Source organism: Crocodylus porosus, unplaced genomic scaffold (assembly GCF_001723895.1).
Source record: "Crocodylus porosus isolate Cpor-Errol unplaced genomic scaffold, CroPor_comp1, whole genome shotgun sequence".
Lineage (NCBI taxonomy): Eukaryota > Metazoa > Chordata > Crocodylia > Crocodylidae > Crocodylus > Crocodylus porosus.
This window is the reverse complement of record NW_017728922.1, coordinates 5,236,780-5,256,972: the sequence shown is the minus strand read 5'-3', so window position 1 is coordinate 5,256,972 and position 20,193 is coordinate 5,236,780. Positions and strand designations below refer to the sequence as shown.

The following is a 20,193-nucleotide window of genomic DNA, read 5'->3' as shown; positions in this document are numbered from 1 at the left end:
GGGTCGTGGTCCAGGAAGCCAAATCCGGCGTGACGACACCAACTCCGGAGGCCCCAGTTCACCTCACGGATGCTTCTGAGCACACAGATCAGGCCAGTGCAAACAAGCAGGATATTTTGTGGAATTATTTTGTGACAGTAGTTAATTTTGCCAGGCTACCTGAGGGTGGGTGTGTAGTCTTGAGTGTTTGCCCTCATGTCCCTATTTGGACCCTTTCAAAACACACCTCATACTACTGCTATTCTCTGATGCTTTCTTTTTTTGTGCACAAAAAACGGTTGTGACATAACTGAAACACAATTGGTTTACACTGATAGGCAAGATTGATACCTTAGGGCTCCTATAGACATGTGGGGAACCTGCCCTGGCATAGTGGGAATCGAGCAGCAATGCTGGAGTACCGGAATTGACATGCTCCGACAGCCTTCTGCATCACATGCATCAGGGTCCCTGTGTGTCCCCATGCTGATAAAATGGCAGCCATGTACTTTGAAATAAAATATGTTTGATAGGTTTTAGTTCGAAGTGCCCCACTGCCATTTTTTCAGCACTGGGACGCTGATACATGTGACACATAGGCATTTTGATTAGTGCAGCTTGCTAATTAAAGCACCTGGTGCTGCAACCCAAAATGCATCTAAAAATGCCCTTGGTCTGGTGCCCAGACATCCATTACATTTCAGTCCTCGTTGCCACATTGTGGAGCAGACAAGGAATGGCCTTCTCTGCCCTTTATGCTGCTCTCCTAACCCAAGTTGCATGCAATCAGTATCCTTCATATATGACTTCAGACCACAACCAGGTCTGTTCTGATGCCCTCGGAATATATTTGCTAGTCTGTGACTATAGTGGAGCTCTTCTTGTGTGTGCCTGTTCTAAACTCCACATTGTTGGGGCCTCATATTTTAGAGGTGCCATTGCTGTTTGCCACTGCAGTTGGCTTCACTGAGTCTGTGATTTCTCAGCACATTTGGGTCTCATCTATCCTCAGATGTGGTTTGTAGTGCCATGCATTAGACCTTACTAGGCTTGCTATTCCACCCACATGGAGATGGCTGTTAAGTAGGGGACTAAGATCTTCCTTTCGTACTTCATGTGAACCCACTTCTTTTAGGTGCACAAAACAGCAGCAGCTTCAGTTTAAGGGTTGGAATTGGACTCAGCTAATGTTTTGCAAGGTTGGCCACCTCTTGTCACATGCCCAGAAATCACCTTTGCACTGTCTGGACATTTCACCACTCCTCACGTTTGCTCCTCATGTGGTTTATCTTTTGTTGTGTAAAAGAAACCCTGTGCCTTCCCTCAGAAGAGCAGGGGGTGTTGTAATACAGAAGGAAATGCTACATAGTATAGAAAATGTTAATTGTGTCCGGTTTTCTCTCCCCTTGCAGAACACACTAGTACCAGAAGAATGGAGGAAATTTTAAAAAAAGCAAACGAACTCCACAGGAAAGAGGCTGACAGACAATTAAGGAGGCCAGAAATGCAAGGTGGAAAAGATTTTTCTTTTTGCTGGTAATAAGTTCAAGAGGATCACAAATACATTTTTTTTTACCTTGTTTTCCACATTTGTGTTCCATGGCTGTTCTGAGTACGTTTCAAATTAAGCTGTCAAAGGCTGTCTCTTCTTCCCCCTATCCCAGGTGTGTAGTTGGATTCTGTTTGTTAAAAAATGTAAGTCTGACATGCCTGTGCTTGTGAAATAAAGAGGACAAGAGGAAAGAATAGTTTAGAGTATTATTTGTAGCCATTTCCAAGGCTGTGAGGTAAAGTTGGGCTCCAGCGAAGAATGAAACAAGTTTTCACGGCTTTTCCTGTCAGATAACATCTTTGTTGTGGTTGTGGTTTTGTTGAAGTTTCTTTCACATTTCTACTGCTTCTGCTATTTGCTTTTCATATCTTCTCCCCTTTTGTGTTCATCAGAACCAGAGTTCTGCAGCAGGACAGGTGGATGCAGATACAATGCCTGCATCTATTTATCCAATGCTTATTGCAGCTGCCCTTAAAGGACTGCTGAGCTTTAATCTGGACTTCTCTGGATTAATTGAAGGTGCATTGATATAGTCTAAGCAACTAATAGTGAGCTTACTGGGCAATCAGAAAATTATGGGCAGTTGTAGGTAAGATCATCTCAGCCCATCTCAATCTGTATCAACACTTGCCTATTAACCTTAAACCTTATCAGGTCCTGCGAGACTGCCTTTGAGGACTCTGAGTAATGTATGGAGCCTTCATGAAATGGGAACAACTGAGCAGCCTGAGTGCCAGTTCTGAATAACAACATAATCAGTATTAAAGGGGTGCGAATAGCAGGCTCTTTTCCTTCTTGAGGCACACTGAAATCAGCTCAGCTGGTGCCTTTGTATATTAAAATCATTGGAATTTGGCAAATGGATAGATGCTGTTTCACAGTGTAAATAATTGCTTGCATTATCTATGAGCCTTTCTTTCACAGCCTGTTCTAGACCAGCCTGAAGGGCAGGCTGTTGTACCTGCACCATGGGAGAAGCTGTCCAGGGTACTGAAGTGTGAAGGCTTTAATGGGCACCGCTCCCCTTAAGAGCAGTTTGGGTAAAGGTCCACAGGCAGTTTCATTCACACTCCTATAACGGATGTTCAGATTAAAAGTCTCCTGTTAGAGTACCTTTCTAGCCTACTTTTATTCCTCCTCCATTCCCTAGTACAGACCTTCCTACTTAAAGAGTAACTCCTTGGTTTTCCATCTGTGTGTGTGTGTGTATTTTTTTTTTTTGCCAACCATGGCAAACTGTTTGATGGATTTGTTTGATCCAGTAAATGACATCACCAGCAAAAATCCTTGTCTCCTTACAGTATAAACTAGGCAAGCACTAAGTCGTTTAGTTTAGACGCTCCTGAGCCTTGCTGTTCAGTCTCTATGCCAGGGGCAGACAAAATACAACTTGCAGGCCAGATGTGGCCCACCAAGCAATTCCATCCAGCCCGTCGGGCCCCTCCATAAACCCTGGCCCTTGCTGCCCGCCTACAAGCCGACTCGTCCCTGCAGGAGGTGCAGCTCTGGTTGCTAAGCAACCACCCTGGCCTGGCCTGACCTGCCCCAGCCCCAAGCCAAGGGGCACTGGAGACAAGAAGCCTCTGCCCCAGCAGAGCTTGTGCCTAGTCACCCCGAGGCTGTTCCCAGGCTTGCTGCCTGCGAGGGTGGAAATTCAGGTGGACCAGGGACTTGCGCTGGGGGAAAGGGGGTGGAAATATGGGAAACTGTGTGCTATGGGGCCAGGCTAGGCTGGCCCTGCATGCTGTAGGAGCTGTGCACTATGGGGCTGCCTGGAGCTGGCCCACTCACTGCCACCATGTGTGGCCAGGGATGTGGGCAGGAGCGCTATGAAGCTGGGGTGAGGCTGGCCCCACTTACTGCCACCACATGCAGCTCCAGGGACGCACACACTCCAGGGACTCTGAGGAATTCCCCCCCAACATGCACACACACACCACCATGCCCCCAACGCACACTTGCACACTCCCACAGACCCCACCCCAACCACATACACCCCATCCACCATATTCACACCCAAACACACACTCCCCAACCACCCCACCCCACATATACCCCCTTATCCCCCACACACAATGTACAAGACTAAGACAGTATTATGAACTGTTACGCAACCACCTCTAGATACACTATGCAAACGCACATAAATCGGGACAGAAAGATTTTTTTTTAATATAATTTTAAAAAATTAAAATATTGGTGTTTGATTTTTTTAATTTTATTTTTTTTTAAGTATATGATTTGGGGATTTTTTTCCAGTTTCAAGATGGCAACCCTCTGCTCCCAAAAGGAGTATATCAGGAGCAAGGTGAAGGACTTCTGGTGGTAAAGGACAGGGATTAAGGGTGGGACTTCCAGTCCTAAAATGGCAACCAGGGGGTGGGGCACCTGTCAAGGGGCAGAGCTACCCGGGCAGCCGTTGACAGCTCACCAGAACTCATTAAGCGGACTTCCAGTCAAAATAATTGCCCACCTCTGCTCTATGCATTGAAAGGCCAAGGTCAGAGGCCTTTTGCCACTTTGGTGTTGTTATAAATAGTGTTTGTACAGTGATGCCTTAAAAGTCAACCAAGAATGGAGACCCCCCCCCCCGTGCCAGGGACTCTACAAACCAGGTAATAGTGATGTGCCAGCAATTGACACTCAGTTGTAGCTTCTCACAGGTATTTTAGCTCCTTATCCCAAGTTTTCTTTGTAAAACATAGCGTATTTAAAAGTGTGGGGAGGATTTTAACCTTTAATGCATAATTTGAGATTTATGTAAAAATTGTGTGCGAGAGAGAGTGCCCTGCCTCAACACTTCAGATCTCTCCTCTGGCCCTGTGGACGCTTCAGGTTCTTACACATCATTCCAGTTGTTGAGCAGAGGACCTGAGAGTCACTGTATTAGCCTAACATGGGATGGCTAAAGGAAATCTGGAGTGACTTTCTGTAGTACCCTTGATTGACATTAATGGAATACGTAGGGAGTTGTACTCCTTGGGGTGTATTTTTAGGTAGCCCTTGAAACTTGCATCTTTAGTTGCAGCCGTATTTTTACATCAGTAGGTAGGAGCAAAAGGATAGACTTCATCTCCCTACATGCAAGTAGGCTAGGCATTTTAACTGTCAGCTCTTCTCCCAGCTGACTCTGGCTGTAGTTCGTTGCAAGAACATTTTTTTACCACAAATCTAGAAGCTAAGTTGAGGCCTAAGGATGTATTTTCAGATGCACGGTAGGTCTATCTTCTTTTTTACCTTCCTCTCAGAAAAAAACAGCTGGACTGTGCTTCACATTGATCAAGCTGACCATCTAATAGAAAACGAAAGGTGGGGATATTTTCAAAGGTCTTATCCTGCAAATATTTTTGTGCAAACTTGTGCCTGCATCTACCCCTGGCTGGAGTTGGCAGGTGCAGGCATCCTCACATTCTCTTTCTGTGACCTATACCTGTGTGTTAGCACTGCTGTTAGAATTAGCCCTTACAGAATCCAGCTGTCAAATGCTGCTGCTTTAATGTTTAATGATATAGGAGTTCTTGGGAGAGAAATGGGCACACGTCTCAAGAGACCAAGAAGAATCTGGCCCTGCTGTTGGACAAGTTTGTTTAGAACAGCTTTTATTTCTGCTGCAGTGATGGGAAGGTTACATCTACCCTGAAATTATTTACAGTTCATCCTGAAGGTGTGATTGTTACATGTGCAGTTGTTGGAAAATCAGAAGATTGGAACTGGAAGCAGAATAATGTTGTTCTTCCTGGGTGGGTAAGGTCATCGAGGGAGGACAATAAAGTGTTCTTCCTTCTAAAGAGCAGTTAAAGAGGGATCTAGACAAGGCCCTGAATTTAGTTAGTAGTCCTCTGTTAAATGACTGAAACAGTGTATCAGTATAATGGGAAGTTCCCACCCCTGTTGTACCAGTCTCATTTAAAGCAAGCAAGCCAATTCTCTCCTCTTCTGTTTCAACAACACAAGGTTAGGCTACAGAGCCTTAGTACCTGCTAGTGGGTTCAGTCCTGCTGCAAGTGATCCATATGGGTAGGCCTGACTGGATAAATAAGTCAGGCCTGAGGCTCCAGTGCAGTTTCTAGTAGACTGAAAATGCTTGGGAGCTTTTCTTCTCCTAAAGAAAACTTGTAAGATACAGTCATGCAATGCTTAACCCTTCTCCACTTCGAACAGTATCAGTCAGAGGGAGGTATCAAATCAGTACATACGGATAAATTGATTTGGATACCAAAACATAACTTGGGATTGCCTGAATATTTATTGAGTTAAACTCTCAATCTGAACAGCAAGCAGATGTTTTCTGTAGCATTTGATTAAAAACTGTTAGGTTATAGGTAACAGCAACACAGATTCTGCTGTGGGCTAGTCAGGTATAGGATAGATGAGCCCTATGCAGAGCAGCAGCAAATAAAAGTAAAATTTTGCTCAAGTACAGTCACAGGGGTGAGGTAAAAGGGTTGTTACTTTACAAGGACCTTCAAATTAACCAAGGTATGTTAATTGAAATCCTAGTCCTTTAATGGAGAGCATCCAGGGGTTCCAAGAAGCATATGCATGAATTTTACAGCTGTTCAGGTCCAGGAGTTTTTTCTTCTGGTCTGTGAGTTGTTTACTGTACAGTTAAGTCCACGATCTCTGAATTATTCTGTGCAGAAGGGAGAAGGGGAAAAAACATTATAAGGCAGCTGTTTAAGAGCAAAAACACAGCAGATGTTCATTACATTAACCAGAGGCTCTACTTAGCTGTCATCACTTGGCAGCAAGTGGACATAAATCAAAATCAAAGTGAAGCGAGAAGGGTAAGGAGGATAAAGAAGTTTGATGCTTTTCCGGGTGATTACACACTTATGGCTTACTTAACTTCTTTTTGTAAAAATGTGGGAAACTGTACTTCTATAACATGACTTTTGCCCCCCACTTTCTTTTTGTATGCTGGTCTATTAGAATTTCTTGGGGACACAGGAATAAGAGGTATAGGTTGGTCAGTAGGCATGTCTGGGTTAGTAGGACAGAACTCCCACCCAATTGCCACCATATGTTGGCCTTATACTGGAAATGCTATAGAAGATAATTTCTCAGACACTAATTGCCAGCCAACAGAAGCAGAACTTGTGTTTCAGGTTTTGGTATGCTGTTTTAAGAGAAGAAGGGTGCTGATGAGAACCCTGCTGCCAATGAAGTGAGAGAATACCCTGGGTGTGTTGAGGCCAGGGCAGCAGGTTGTGCTGTCCGTGTGGACATGCCATAGAACTTGCTTCTCCAATTTATTCTAAGGACCCCAGTACTAACTAATAAATGCTGGCTTGTTTTGAAAGGCTGTCCTGGACTGTTGTGAACATCTGCTGGTTGCCCCAGAGATGAGATTTCATCAGTAGATGAAGAATTCCTTTTTAAATTCATTGAAGGATCCACTGTGAGAAATAGCTCTGAAGCTAGAACCTCATATGGGGAAAAACAAAGCCCAGGGGGCTTTCTTTTGCTAAAAGTGGAGCATTATAACTGGGTGCTGTAACTTAGCTTAAATTAAAGGAAATGTGAAGAACATTGTGTGTAATCAGTTCCCTAAGGAACAAAACTCTAAAGCTGTGCAGAGAGGATCTTAAACTTTAAAAGTAAACCAAGCCAAGCTGGTTGATTGGCTCTAAACAGGCAAAGAACTGGCATCTGGACCCAGGTTGAGTTTGAGAGACTTTATTTCCTCACTTCTCTATAGTGCCTTCTTTGGATTGGCAGGGTTGACTTCTTCCCTGAACTAGGGAATAAGAGAGTTGGTCAATAGGTGCATCTGGGTTGGTGTCCTGTTGACCTGTTGAGAACTTTTGCATTGAATGGAGTTACCTTTTGGAGCACAGAGGCAGATCAACTGAAAAGCAGCTTCTAACAACTGGAGGCCAAGGGATGCAGATGCAATGTGAACAGCAGGACAGGGGGAGAGATTCCTGCTTGCTCTGAGCAGGTTTTACAAACAGCACAGTGCAAGCTTTACTTCTCCATTCTAACCCAAGGTTCCTAAACATTTTATTCTAGTTGACTGGCCTGCTTAGAAAAAGCTGGACTGTGTCTCAGCCAACATCTGGTTGCCTGGCTTCCAAGCATTTTCCCAGCCCCCTAACAGGTGTCAAGCTTTTTGGACTTGTTGAAGGAACCACCATGAAAAAGGCAGTGCTTGAATGTAGGGCCCTGTCTCAGAGCTGTGGAGTCTTAGGACCCTGCCCTGCAAAAGTGGAGACTTGGGACCTAGCATTCAGTGGTATGCTCCCTGAGAGGCCACTCGGTGCCCTGCAGCTCTCTGATCTCTGTATACAAAGGCGTTGTTTAAAGTCAGCATCTGTCTATATGGCTGACCTTTCCAAACAAAAAACAGGCTTCAAATTGACTTTTAGATGCCTCAGTAAGTGACCCGACTTTTGAGAGGGAGCTTTGAGCTCTTCCCATAGAATTCAGGAGTTGTTTTGGGCTGAGACAAAAGCTGGAACACCACTGGCTCGTACAGAAACTGATCTTCAGTCTGGAGCACTGCCAAAGCTGGACACTGCCCACAGCTCAGCAGCTAGAGACCCATACTCACCAGAACCAGATGGGGTGTGGGGTGAGTGATTTACAGTTTCATGAGCTTGGCCAAGGTGCTGGTAAAGTCATCTAGCTGATCACTGGTGGCATCCTGAAGCCTGCATGACAGGAGAGGATGGGAAGGGCATAATATATATTCCCCCACCCACATTTCTCGCAAGAGAATTGAAGAACAAAGAAAAATCCACAGGGAATGGCTTTAGTACTACATCTGCTGCTGGCAGGCTCTGGCCAAGCTTTCAGTCATGTAGCTATGATGGGCTTGTCCCTGGTGGGGAAGATGTGAGCTTTGCTGCCTGGTAGGAACTTTGCTTTCATCTTCAGCGTACTTGAAGGATTGGACATAGCCATATGGTCCCACCTTCATAAGTCAACAGAAACAAAAAGCTTTTCCTGCTCCCATTGAAGTATACAGCCAAAGCTCCTGAAGCCTGCAATGAGGTTAGGATCACAGAGGCCTTCATTCCCAGGTAGAGCGCTCTACTTACCTTTGATTCTGTAGAATGGCTCCCAAGAAATTTCTTAATACCATCTGCTGGTGATAGCGGCTGTCCATCAAGATACTGTCAGACTGACGCCTGGTCAAGAATTCGTGCACCCCTTCCTCCGAGCTGCCTTCACTGCTTCAGGGAAGAAGGAAACAGAAAATGGATGGTTAGCTTCACAAGCAGTCTTTCAACTTTCTGTAAGGAGAAGAGATCTGTGGTGCAAGGGAGTTCTGATAAGGGAGGTTGATTCAGGGTCTTCCAGGCTTCCAGGCTCTTGGATAAGAATGGGGATGGCCCAGAGGGAAATCATTGCTGGGCTGCAGTTGTAAAATGTCTTCCGTCTGGTTTACCAGCATTGGATGTTGTCCAAGCCATGGGAGCAGCAAAGTGGATGCTGTTTTCCTCCTATTCCAAAGCAGGGTGGGAACTAGCTATGTTATTTTCCCCCACAGTGAGTAATATCAATTACTTGGCTTTCCACAAAGGTTCTAGTTGGTTACGAACATGGTAGCAGAGATCTAGGAGAAGTCTGTCATTGAAAGCCTGGGAAGGCGGAGGTTAAATAGCCTGCCCAGGGAGAAGAACTGTGATGGCATAAATCTTACAAAATGGAGATGCAGGACTCCCACAAGACAAAGCAAGCTGGGGGACTGATGGAGGAGTGAGAACTGAGATGAGAACCTGGCTAGGAGAGGAGATGGTTTCACTGGGCCCGGATGGAAAGCTGTTTTACAGAAGAGGCTGCCCAATGCCCAACCCACTTACCCAGCGGAGCAGCAAAGGTTGGCTTACCCCAGCCGCTTGCCTATAATGGTCTGTAAGAACTTGCGGGCAGAGATTTGCCCCAGGAATTTCCGGTAGTTGTCAGTGAATATGGCATCTGCGTGTCGCTGCATCCTGCAGAGGGGATACACAAGAGAACTGCAAAAACTCCCTTGGAGAGTCGACCTTTCAGGAAAAGAGGACTTTTGAGAAATGCTGCAGAGCACCTGACTCAAGTGCTGCTGAGATCTGACCTGGAGGGATAAGTGCCCATTACACAATCTCCCCAAGGTCTGGGCACCGCTAGGTCAGAAAATGTATTGCTCTTGATGTAAAAATGCATGATAAGGAGACAGCAGGAAAAAATGCTGCCAGCCCAATTGGCATCCATACAGCAGAACACAACATGGTAAAAGGATTGCAAAACTGAGTGGGGAGAGGTTGGAGGGAGAATGGGTGTTAGGGAGGGTGAATGGAGGAGCCCTGGCTCATTGCTGCCAGCTGAGGGAAGCCACTTGCTGAAATGTTGACTGGAAAATTTGTGGCCAGCCCTGGAAATGGAGCTTTTTCTACAAAACATCCCTGGGCTCCTGAGTCCTCTTGCTGTTTCTGTTTGGGCTTCACTGCAGGAAGAATTTAACTGGGGCTCTTTCCATTGTGAGCTGGGGCTGGAGTGAGGCACCCACCTTTTTTCAGCAGGATCAGTAAGAAAACTCTCCACTTCCTGCTCTTCAGCAGAGAGGTTGTGGCTCTGCATTGGGCCGCTGTCCCGGAGCTGAAAGCTCACCATCTTGCCAGCAATGGGCCCTGGGTTGTATCTGTAAAAGAGCCAACGCAGCACTTAAGCCATATGGAAATTTCAGCCCTGCTCACCTTCTCTGTACCACTGAGAGAACCACAAGCCCCCTCAAATGGCACTTGCCGCTTTCATCTCTGTGTGTCCTATTCTCTCTTTCTTCCCTGTCTCATGGGTAATGCACAGGCCTTGCCCGTTGCTTTACTCCACATGTTAGCAACTGCCTGGATGTCACTAAAACCACTGCACTAGACATCAGGTCTCAGGTGTCTCTTTTGTATGAGCTGCTAATATACCCAGGACAAATATAAGTGATCTGGTTTTCACTATGTCAGAAAGGGGAAGCTAAGCTAAAGGATTTTCCCTGCAATGGCATGAATTTGGTGGCCTCAGATTCTAGCTGCACCCAGCATTGTGCATTCACCAATTTGTGAAGGTGACAGAGAAATTTAGACAAGGGGCTGGGTGAGACAACCCTTCAGTTCATACACCAGAGTGCCTACAGCCTTCACTTTAATGCAAGGAACCAATAATAGAATATGCAAAGGAGAAGATTTTGTATTTTCTACTTAAGCCTGGCCAGAACGTGTAACACTGCTCATTAAGATTGCCTGACACTTGCAGTGACAAGACATTGCTTTCCATTGCTTATAACTTGGCTGAAATTTTGTATGGTAGGTGTCTCCCTGAAGCTAATTTTTTTTTTTAATTCCAGTTGAAGGGGTCCAGCCCTTCCCAAAACAGAAGTTTGGGGGAGATGTATTGGTTTTATCCTTGCTAAATAAAACCTCTTTTGAGACCTTCATTTTGAGATACTCAAGTGCCTCCATGTTTTGGTCTGGTTGGAGTGGTGTTGTAGGCATAATGGTCCAGAACATGTTTGAGAAGCCAGGGGGATTTGGTTGATATCTTAGTAAGGAGATCACTGAAAAAACCCTTTGCTTTTTCCATGCATTGGAGCAGGAGCTGGGAATTTGTCAGCAGCGTGGCTCTTGGCAGGAACAGAGCTGGCTGGGAATTTTCCAACATTATAAAATATTGATTCATCCAAACTGGAGCAGTTTGCAGAGATGTAGGTGCCAGTTTTGACAGGAAAGTTTTTTTCCAGTTTGTGATGGATTTTCTGGTCAGGAGAAGGGAGCCCTAACACAGCACAACCAACATCCCAGGGCTGGGAGCACTCTAGGATCTGGATGGCCCAGGCTCAGCTCCTCACTCTGCCTGACACGGACAACTCGGCATCCCAGGTGAGTGCCCTCTTGCTGATATATCAAGTCAGTCTCCCCTGCTGGAACAGTCTCACTCTGCACAAGTAATTAAATGGGTCTTAGACCAGAGAGAAGCATTCATTCCAATGGACAGGCCCATGAGAGCTAAATTAAGATTGCCCCAGCAACTTGCATTCTGGCATGAGCTAACTTTAGAGTGCATGACTATGCAAACTTATGAGTGTCCTGTTAATGTTTTTTGTGTGCTGTGTTGCCAAAGGCTGGAGTAGAGGGTTTGGAGAATTGCTATCAAGCTATGAGGGCCAATCTGCTGTAGACCACTGATTCAAACCCTGCCCAGTTTGGCAGCAACCAAGTTATGGCTATCTGATGGTAACTCAGCCCACATGTGGGGGATGGATGGATATTACTTCTCTGTGAATCCATCTGGATTTCTGTACTGCACCAAGCCCTCTAGTGACTGTCCTCAGAATCAGCTCCCTTTGGTCATATTGGTAGGGAAGACAACGACTGGCTGGACCATGGAGCCTGACCTCCCCACCATCACCAAGAGGGCTAGCTGAGGCTGCTACAAGGCAAATGACTAAGCTAGCTTTTGCTCGAACCTGCTGTGTGAATATACAAGCTGCTGGCCCAGTTATCACCAATCCTTATCTCCAGGAACACCTTAAAGTGCTATTTGCTTGTCTGAATCTGGCCTTCCCCTCAGCTGCCTGATGTACTTGCCTTTATGTCAGACTTGGATACATTAACAATAGCAGCAAGGACAGTGCACTACTGCAAGCAGCTACATCCCATCCTAACTGTGCACCCACCAGCCCTGCTAGGCAGTTGTGTGGGCTGACAGATGCTGGCATGGGGGCCCGGTCAGGCTCCATCAATAGCCGTGCTCCTAGCATGAGCAGGGGATCTAGACTAAAACAGGAGAATATCATGAGATAACCAAGGAGATAAACAGCTGCTTGCGGAGAAGCGGCAGCATCGTGAGCTTTCCTCCCAGCCAGAGGGATGAGGAGGAGGAAAAGCTTGTCCTCACTGAAGCAGAAAATGATGTTTTTTTTAAAAAAAGATGATTTGGCACAACCTGCAGTGTCTAGGCAGAAGCTGCTGCAAGCTGGCATGGTGGGGAGGGGCTGCAGGTCAGGACAGAGGTGAAGTGACAGCTCTGTGGGAGGCAGTCCAGACTGAAGGAGCATGAGGGGATGTGGGTCAGGGCTAGGGTGAGCTGGCAGAGCTATAGATCTGGGGCAGGGATCAAGACAAAAATGGCAGGGGACACTCTGGGTCCAGAGGGGTAGTATGGGTCCCTGGACTGAAATAGCAGAGGGTGCTCCCAAGCAGGGCTGAGATTAATTGATGGTGTTTGGGGCAGAGGGCATTTCCTGTTAGGACTGAAATGCACTGATAGCACTTAGGGGAGGTTGACATACTAGTGTCAGCTGGTTGCAACTGTGCTGCTATCTTGTCAGAGCAGTGGAGGGAAGCCCAAAAAGTGATGGCCCCACTACAAGTGTGTCTGTGCCCCATGCGAGTGTGCCACACCTTGCCTATGTGCATGTGACCAGGCTACAACTCGCAGCAGGCCCGAGTAGTTCGGAGTGGGGTGAGCGCACTCCAGAGCACTGTACTCCACTCTCCTTCCCCACCCCCTGCACCGGAGTCCTCTCTATGGCCTAACGTGCACGTCCAGACACACAGCAGTGGGTGGGGGTCTTACATCTCAGTGACACCCTTAGGCTAACCCAGGAGTCTGTATAGACGCACTGCGTGCCCAGGTGTGAAGCTATGAGGAAAATATCCAGGGTAGGCAGAAAATCGAGGAGACCAAAGTGTACCTGAGAGCTGGATAGAGAGGAGAAGAGATGGAGCACATGACTAAGTGGAGGAATAGAAGGACGATGGCCTTGTCCAGCATCGTTCACCCTTCTGGAGCAACCTGAAAGAGAGTAGGTGTGAGCCAGTGATGGGAATACAGAGACGGACTCCTGTCCTCCTGTCAGGGAGCTGGGAGAAGGCTTCCTGACTATGCAGAAGAACTCTTAAGCCACATCTTCCTCTGCTCGTGGAGTTTTAGATCCTTCCTCTCTGGATCATTGGCACCAATAGTACAGAAACAACTCCCGGTACACACCAGAATGATGTTACTTACCATGCGCTACCCAGAACGCAGCAGCAGCCTTGCACGGAAATACCCTGGCATTGCAATGAAGAAAGCTCTGACAAAGGACCGGGAGGATACTGGCTCTGGAGAACAGGGGGCTGTTCCCAACAGAGAGAATTGGGAAAGTGGCAAGTAGGACTAGATGGGGTGACAGATGAGGCAGGAGCAGGCTGCAGTGGGAGTGAGACAGGCCCATTCCCACAGCTGACCAGTGCAGCTTTGCAGTGCAGTAGGTATTTTACCAACCCAGGTACAGCATTACCTAGAGCTCCCCTCAGCCTCTCCTGCACTGCCCCACAACAACATGCAGCACTTGTATTGTCCTAGCTGATGACTTCTGCAAAATTATACAAGAATCTTGCAAAAATCAGGGACAGCACCCAGGGCTTCAAGCCCCAGGCTCTATGCATGAGGACGTCTTTTCAGTGACAGAAGGAATTAAAATGGCAGAAGTCTGGCAAAGATGAAAGAAGCAACTAACTTCCCTTGCAAATAACATGGATGGGAGGTGAAAATGAAGCATTTAGTACAAAAGGACCTTGGAGATGAGAGAAGGGATAGTTCAGTGTTAGCAGAGACTTGTGTCAATACGATCCAGTCCCGGCAGGTCTGTACTGCCGTATCTGACAAGAACAGGCAGATTTGCCCATCTCTGCTGACAGGGTATTGCTGCTGTTGGTGGTGTTGATGGAGTGCCATCGGGCATATGGCACTGCACAAACGCTGTCTCTGCGCCAAGGTACTCAGCACTGAAACCAAGCAACACAGTGACAGATTCAGGTGGGTCTGGACAGACAGGAGCTCCTCTGCTGGATTATATCAGGGAAAAAGCACTTCAGTTTACAGAGCTAGGAGAAGGAGGTTGTTAGGGGCAAAAGGAATTGTAAGATATCCCAGGGTGGCTCTGATTTCACCTCCAGTAAATGAATGGCAAAATCTCACCCAGCTTCCAGTGCTGCATGTCCAGCCAGTGACTGATGGGATGGTACCAATTACCACCAGTGGGTCCTTGGTCTAGTGTCTTGCTTCCTAGCATGCGACTACTCATGTTTGAAGCCTCCAGTCTGGGCTGGCCATTGGCAGCATCTTTCCCTGTTCTAGCTGGGAAGTGGCTTGTCTGACTTGAGAGCAGTGCTGACTTTTGGTCAGTGGTGGAGGGGAATCTGCCCTAAAAACTGCCTTTTTTTTTTTCTTTTTTTTTTTTTTTTTTTAAAAAACCATCCTTACGTGAGACCCCTTTGAGGCAAGGCTACAAGGCATATGGTTTTAGATTTAAAATGCTAATTGCTGGGGATGGATGTGCCCCCCCGGGTCCCTCAGTGATGGGTTCCTAATCATGTGCATCAGCTTTGGATAAAGAGCTGCAGGTAAGCTCCTGACCCCCAAGACAGTGCTGGCAGGTCACAGCCCCGCAGGCGGGGGAAAACACCAAACAGCCATCAGAACAGATGAGTGGGCTAGTGTTGAGGTAGCACTGATGTAACTAGAGAGGGAGCCCGCTATCACTCCCTTTCCTGTCCCCCTTCCTTCCCTGTTTCCTCTCGGTAAGATTTCCTATGCTCTATTGCCTGTTCTCAACTTTCGTCTGAAGCTGGCTCCTTTCTGTACTGCGGAGTTGTCCTGACCTGGGTTTTTATCCCTTCGGAAATGGTTGATTTTTCCCTACCAAGAATTTCACAAAGCTTCCACCCTCCCAATTCCTTTATCTATTGTTGCATCCTGGTCTTCCCTTTTTCCTCTTCTCCATTCATCTGCTCTTTCCCTCGTTGTTCCGTTTGTGTCCCTTTAGTCCTCTCTTTCAATCTCACTCTCTTCCCCTTGGTATTTCTTCCAGCCCTTTCAGAGGGAACCTGGAACTAAAGTCCTGTTTGCTTCTTAAATATTTCACAAGGCAAGTGGGAGGATTGTGGTGTCTGTCTAAATATTTCCAGATTTACAGTCCTGCAAAATCTTAGCCCTGTCCTAATGGTCTTCATTTCAATTCTCCACTTTCCGTTCTAGCAGCGAATGAGGGGAGGGGAGGGGAGGGAAGAATAATAAAATAAATCACTTTGAAATGAAAAATTCCTAATGCAAATACAAAAGATTAGCCAATGCAGCTACCTGGGACCCCAAAGACAGTTTTAATGCTATGGTATTTTTGAAAAGGCGGTTGGAAAGATGAGAGTATCCTGTTTCTGGGACCTTGTCTAATCAATCCTGAAAATCCCACTACACCAATGCAATGAAGCCTTCACCACTCCACAATCCTGTAAAGTTCAGATGTTTACACTGTAAAATATCACATCAGAGAAGGACACGCATTTTCAAATTGCTTCCTTTGCTATCCTCCAATTGACTTTGCATGACCTGCCACAGTCTTTCACATTTCAACTCACCCTTTTGGAATGGCTCAAATGAATGTTTCATATAAAATGATTAAAATATTATTACTTGGTGATGGACATCATCAGTATTGTAACAGGAGGGAGTCAGTTCTACATGTGGTCAAATAAATGTCCATTCTGTTTTTGCAAGGTCTATAACATTACTCTACTATTGTATCATAACTATAACATTTACTATGTATCATATAAGTCAATTATTACTTATTTCATATGGTAACTTAAGCCCATAAAGCTTTTCTGATCAATACAGAGGATGTTATGTCTAATTAAGCTGATCACTGATACCAAGTCTGCTTTTGCTGTAGTGGAATTGAATTGTTCCCAGTTTCCAAATAGCAGGTACCTTGTTAAACCCACATGCACAGGATCAAACTTACCGTTCCCTAGGGTAATAGGATCTTCCCAGCTCTGCTGCTTTTTAGGAGGTCTCCTCTTTCTGTTAAAAATACAACTCTCTCTCCAGCTTTTGCTGCTCACTAGAGTGGGCTTCTTTCTCCTGAGTTCTTCACCTGCACAGGATCTTAGGGAGACTGTGCTGAAGATAACTCTTTCAGGTCTCCCCCACCTACGGCAGCTATTCTCCAGCTACTAAGGGAGGTGCACCTCCTCTTTTATACCTGCACTCCCTTAGGAGTTCTGTGGGCTTCTCAACGTCAGAGGATCAATTATCCTCCCATATTTCAAAGGGCTGTGTTTAGCATCCTCTCTTTTTCTGAGGACGCAGGCAGGGAGATAGGGGAGGCTGTGCCTGCAGTTTGAGGATGGCTTGTATGCTTTCCCTTTATCTTTCAGAAGGCGAAGAGCAAATAACAACAATAATAATTGGGCACAATGAATGACAAATTTGCTTTGCAAGGTAAATATCTCTCCTTTAGCATGTCACTAGTCCTGGCAGCCCACAAAGGTGGCAAGTTAACTATTAATACTGTCTCACAACGCTTTTGTAGGAAGGTTTATCTTTCTGCCATTTCCCCACCCCCGATTATCAGGTTTTTCCTCTTCCTCCTTTGTTGCTCACACCTGCTAGTATTAATGGGCCAGTTCATGCTTCAGTCACTTGCAAACATTACAGCCCCATGTAAGGCCAGAGGAACATCTGGAGAGCTCTGCTCTGGGCATGTGCTCATTCCTGCTCAGCTTACTTGGTCAAACCTCCATTGTGGTGGCTGGCAGTCCAATCCTGCTGCGAGAAGATTTAGGGGGACCCTGTTTAAAACAGCTTTAATTCTGAGGGGACTGGACGGCTTGTGGATGGCCAAAGAGGCTTTTGCTGCTATGTGGCCAGAAGGAGGCCAACATGGAAAAATGTGGAGGCCAAAATTGGGTCAAGGATCTGGACCCAAGGATATGTTGGCCTTGTACTATAGGGAGTTTGGAGGATACTTTGTTGATGGCAGTTTACCTTCGCCCTGCCTTTTACAAAGCTTCTGGCAAGCCCCTTGGAGCAGCTGGCTCTGGCTGTTGTCAAAGGCACCTAATAGGACAAGATGGCCCCTCGATCTCAGCTGCTGTGGAAGGGTGGGATTTTCAGAAGCAGCTGACTGGTCTAGCTCTGCCCCAGGAAGCCAAATTTCTGGGTTAGACTGGCCACCAGCTTTGAGAATCCCACGCAGCATCCTCCCAAGGCTCTTACAAAATGAGGCCAGTAATCTTGGTCTGGTTCCGGAGGAATAAGCATCCCTCACAGCAGCTGCGAATCCCAAGCCTTTTCCAGCGTCTAAATGAGCCAAGGGGGTTGAACTCTGTCACCCTACAGGCTATGCCTCCATGTGAGGCCTGAGGGCAGGGCCACTTGTGGTAGTTTTGGTTGTCACCGGTTGTCAACAAATGCAAGGTTTATGCTGCCCTGACTGACATCAAGAGGCCATACTAACTCTTAGTGAAAACAACAGAAAGGCTCCCAGGAACCTAAATGGGATCTGGATTGGGCCCTAGAAGGAGAAAATAAATAGATGCCTTTAAGATGTGATTCAGAAGCACGGCAACAGTGTGAAGTGCTGCAGGAAGAATCGCTCGCTTCCCTCCAGATCAGAGTTAAGGAAGCCCACACACAAGCCTATTCATGAGGAAAGGGCCTGCTGTGCAGATCAGCCTTTTTTCATATGTATTCCCATTGTTTTAACACCAAAAAAGGGCAGTGTTTTGAATATCACCCACCAGGGCTTTGAGCATCGCTGCGCTCGTGCACGCAGCTGTGTGCTATCTTTTGGAATGGGGACAGGAGCTTTCAGTTCAGCATTCATTGCTAGTGTCTCCGAGACAAAACCCTCCTGCTCTTTTGTGTGTGAGGCTGCTTGCACCAATTTTTCAGCCTGAATTGTCTTTCCCTGGCTGCAAGTTGATACTGTGCTGTCTGATGAACCAACCAAGCTGTTTCATTAAACCCTGCATCGTTCTAGGGCTATATCATTAAGTGTTTCATGCCACTTAATTGTGCTTCTCAACCTTACTATTTTATGAGGGAGTTTCCTATCAGTCTAACCTATTGCCTTCCAGGGAGAGGCTGCAGATAATAGAGCAGGTAGGGCCCTTGGGAACCCAGAGACAGTACACTAGGACCCACCAACTCTTTCAGCCTGGGAGCCTTGGGATTGCGAAGTTAACTGCTCGCTAAGGCAGGCTGGAAAACCTCCACTGTTCTAGGTGGACTCTGGCTCCTCCTTAGCCAGGGAACTCTTCTGCATAGAGGGAGGTAAGCAACGAACCCTCCCCAGGGTTTCAGACTGATCTGCAGGTGACAGGCAAAGTTGCACAAACTCACCAGGTCGCTGGCTTCGTTCCCTACATGCAGTTTAGGAGTCTTTAATCAAATAGTACAAACAGAGGAGCGCTTCTGTCTCCAGCACTTCCCGTCCTGGCTTTTTCTCAGCACCCTCCCACGATCTGAGGACTGAGTTAGCCTCAGCTCCTACTCCTGAACCCTGAGCTTTCCTTTGGCTGCCCGTCCAGTTCCACACCAGCAGGTACCCTGACGTGCACAGCTGGGATCTGCCTTAACTGCTTTGATGTCACTGCTGAACTGGGACCCCTGGGGGTCAAGGCCACTAACCTGAATCCATCCCAGACCCTACTAGGGTGAAGTGTGCTTTGGTACCTGTGCTGCATTCAGCCCCGCTGCAGTGAGTCTGAACTTGTGCAGTGTTTGTCCCTCAGCACCCTTCTCATCTTTAATGCTATTGAGCTAATATAGTGCCACAGCTGGATGTCATCTTAGAGGAAGAGAGCCACTACTTAAGGGGATTAGAATACAAATGAAGTCAGTGGAAGCTTTTCCATTGATTTCAAATGGTGCAAAATTGGGCGTTTGTAATGTACATGTAGCATGCACTGAGACGTTTTTTCCTGAAAGTGGTCTGAGTTAGTTACGTGGTCCATGTGTGATCAGGTAATATCTGTGTGCCTAGCACTGAATGGATGTTGTAGGTAATATGCTAGCTCAGTGGTTGTCAACTGGAGGTACACGTAACCCTACAGCAGTGGTCTCCAACCTCTTTAAGTGGGAGATCACCTTTGGCATTTAAAAGCAACCCAAGATCTACCATGCGCTGCTGCCACCCCCACCCAGCAAGTACGTCAGGAGGAAATCAAGGCAGAGAGAGAAAACAGCACCCACCGCTGTGTGCACCCCAGGGGGGCATGTGCCTCGGGATCTGTGTGGGGCTGGAGGCTATGTTGGGCTCTTCCTAGTGGGGGTAATGGGCCTGGGCAGCACTGGGCTCTTCCTGCCAGGGGCTGAGCCAGGCTGCACTTGAGGTGGGTGGTGGCAGGGCTGGGAGGGCCGGGTGGAGTAGGGTGAATCCTGGAGTGGCTGCAGCCCTCCACAGCCCCGCTTCCGTAGGGCCCCGGGCTGAGGGAGGGAGTGGGGCAGGTGCTGCCCAGCCGAGGTGGCGCATGGGATGGAGGCGAGCAGCTCATGCGGGGGGTGGTACCTCCCACCGCCGCTCGCGGCCCGGGGGGGCACATGCCCCTGGCTGTGTGCGCAGGGCGGGAGGCTGCGGGCTCCGCAGCTGGGTTATGCCCAGCGGGGTGTCGGGCCCGGCCGCGGTGCTGGGGGGCTACCGTGAGTTCAGGAGCCGCTGCAGCCCCCCCTGTAGCCCCCACCCGCGTGCAGCCCCGGCCCAGCCTGCCCCTGTGCTGATCTGGGGGCACGTGCCCTCCGTGCCCCCCCGACGGGCTGCGGCTCCTTCCCGCGCTCTGCCCCGGCTGCGCAGCACCCGCCCCAGTCCCACTCCCTCCCTCCCCGTGGGGGCTACGGGAACAGGGCACCCCCCTCTCCACGCC

At 47.5% G+C, this 20,193-nt stretch overlaps 2 protein-coding genes across 3 annotated transcripts in view; one reads left to right on the top strand and one right to left on the bottom strand.

Moving 5' to 3' along the window:
• RPN2 (ribophorin II) overlaps window positions 1–1,722 on the top strand; it is a 29,511-nt gene extending 27,789 nt beyond the window's left edge. Inside the window, exon 18 of one of the 2 annotated variants that reach the window (XM_019539653.1) lies at window positions 1,392–1,722. Coding sequence is in view for 1 of the 2 variants with exons in the window: in XM_019539655.1 (XP_019395200.1) it covers window positions 1,392–1,401 (10 nt within the window). In the remaining variant the exon portion in view is untranslated. The remainder of the gene's footprint in view (window positions 1–1,391) is intronic. The other variant, XM_019539655.1, reaches the window with a different exon arrangement.
• A 2,222-nt stretch (window positions 1,723–3,944) lies between these two features.
• GHRH (growth hormone releasing hormone) lies at window positions 3,945–14,704 on the bottom strand. The gene is made up of 6 exons (XM_019539661.1): window positions 13,200–14,704; window positions 10,026–10,157; window positions 9,370–9,474; window positions 8,578–8,709; window positions 8,088–8,187; window positions 3,945–6,164 (listed from the first exon to the last, which is right to left on the bottom strand). The coding sequence occupies exons 1-5, from the start codon at window positions 13,277–13,279 to the stop codon at window positions 8,118–8,120; spliced, it is 519 nt and encodes a 172-aa protein (XP_019395206.1). The 5' UTR covers window positions 13,280–14,704; the 3' UTR covers window positions 3,945–6,164; window positions 8,088–8,117.
• Between the last annotated feature and the right edge of the window lie 5,489 nt (window positions 14,705–20,193).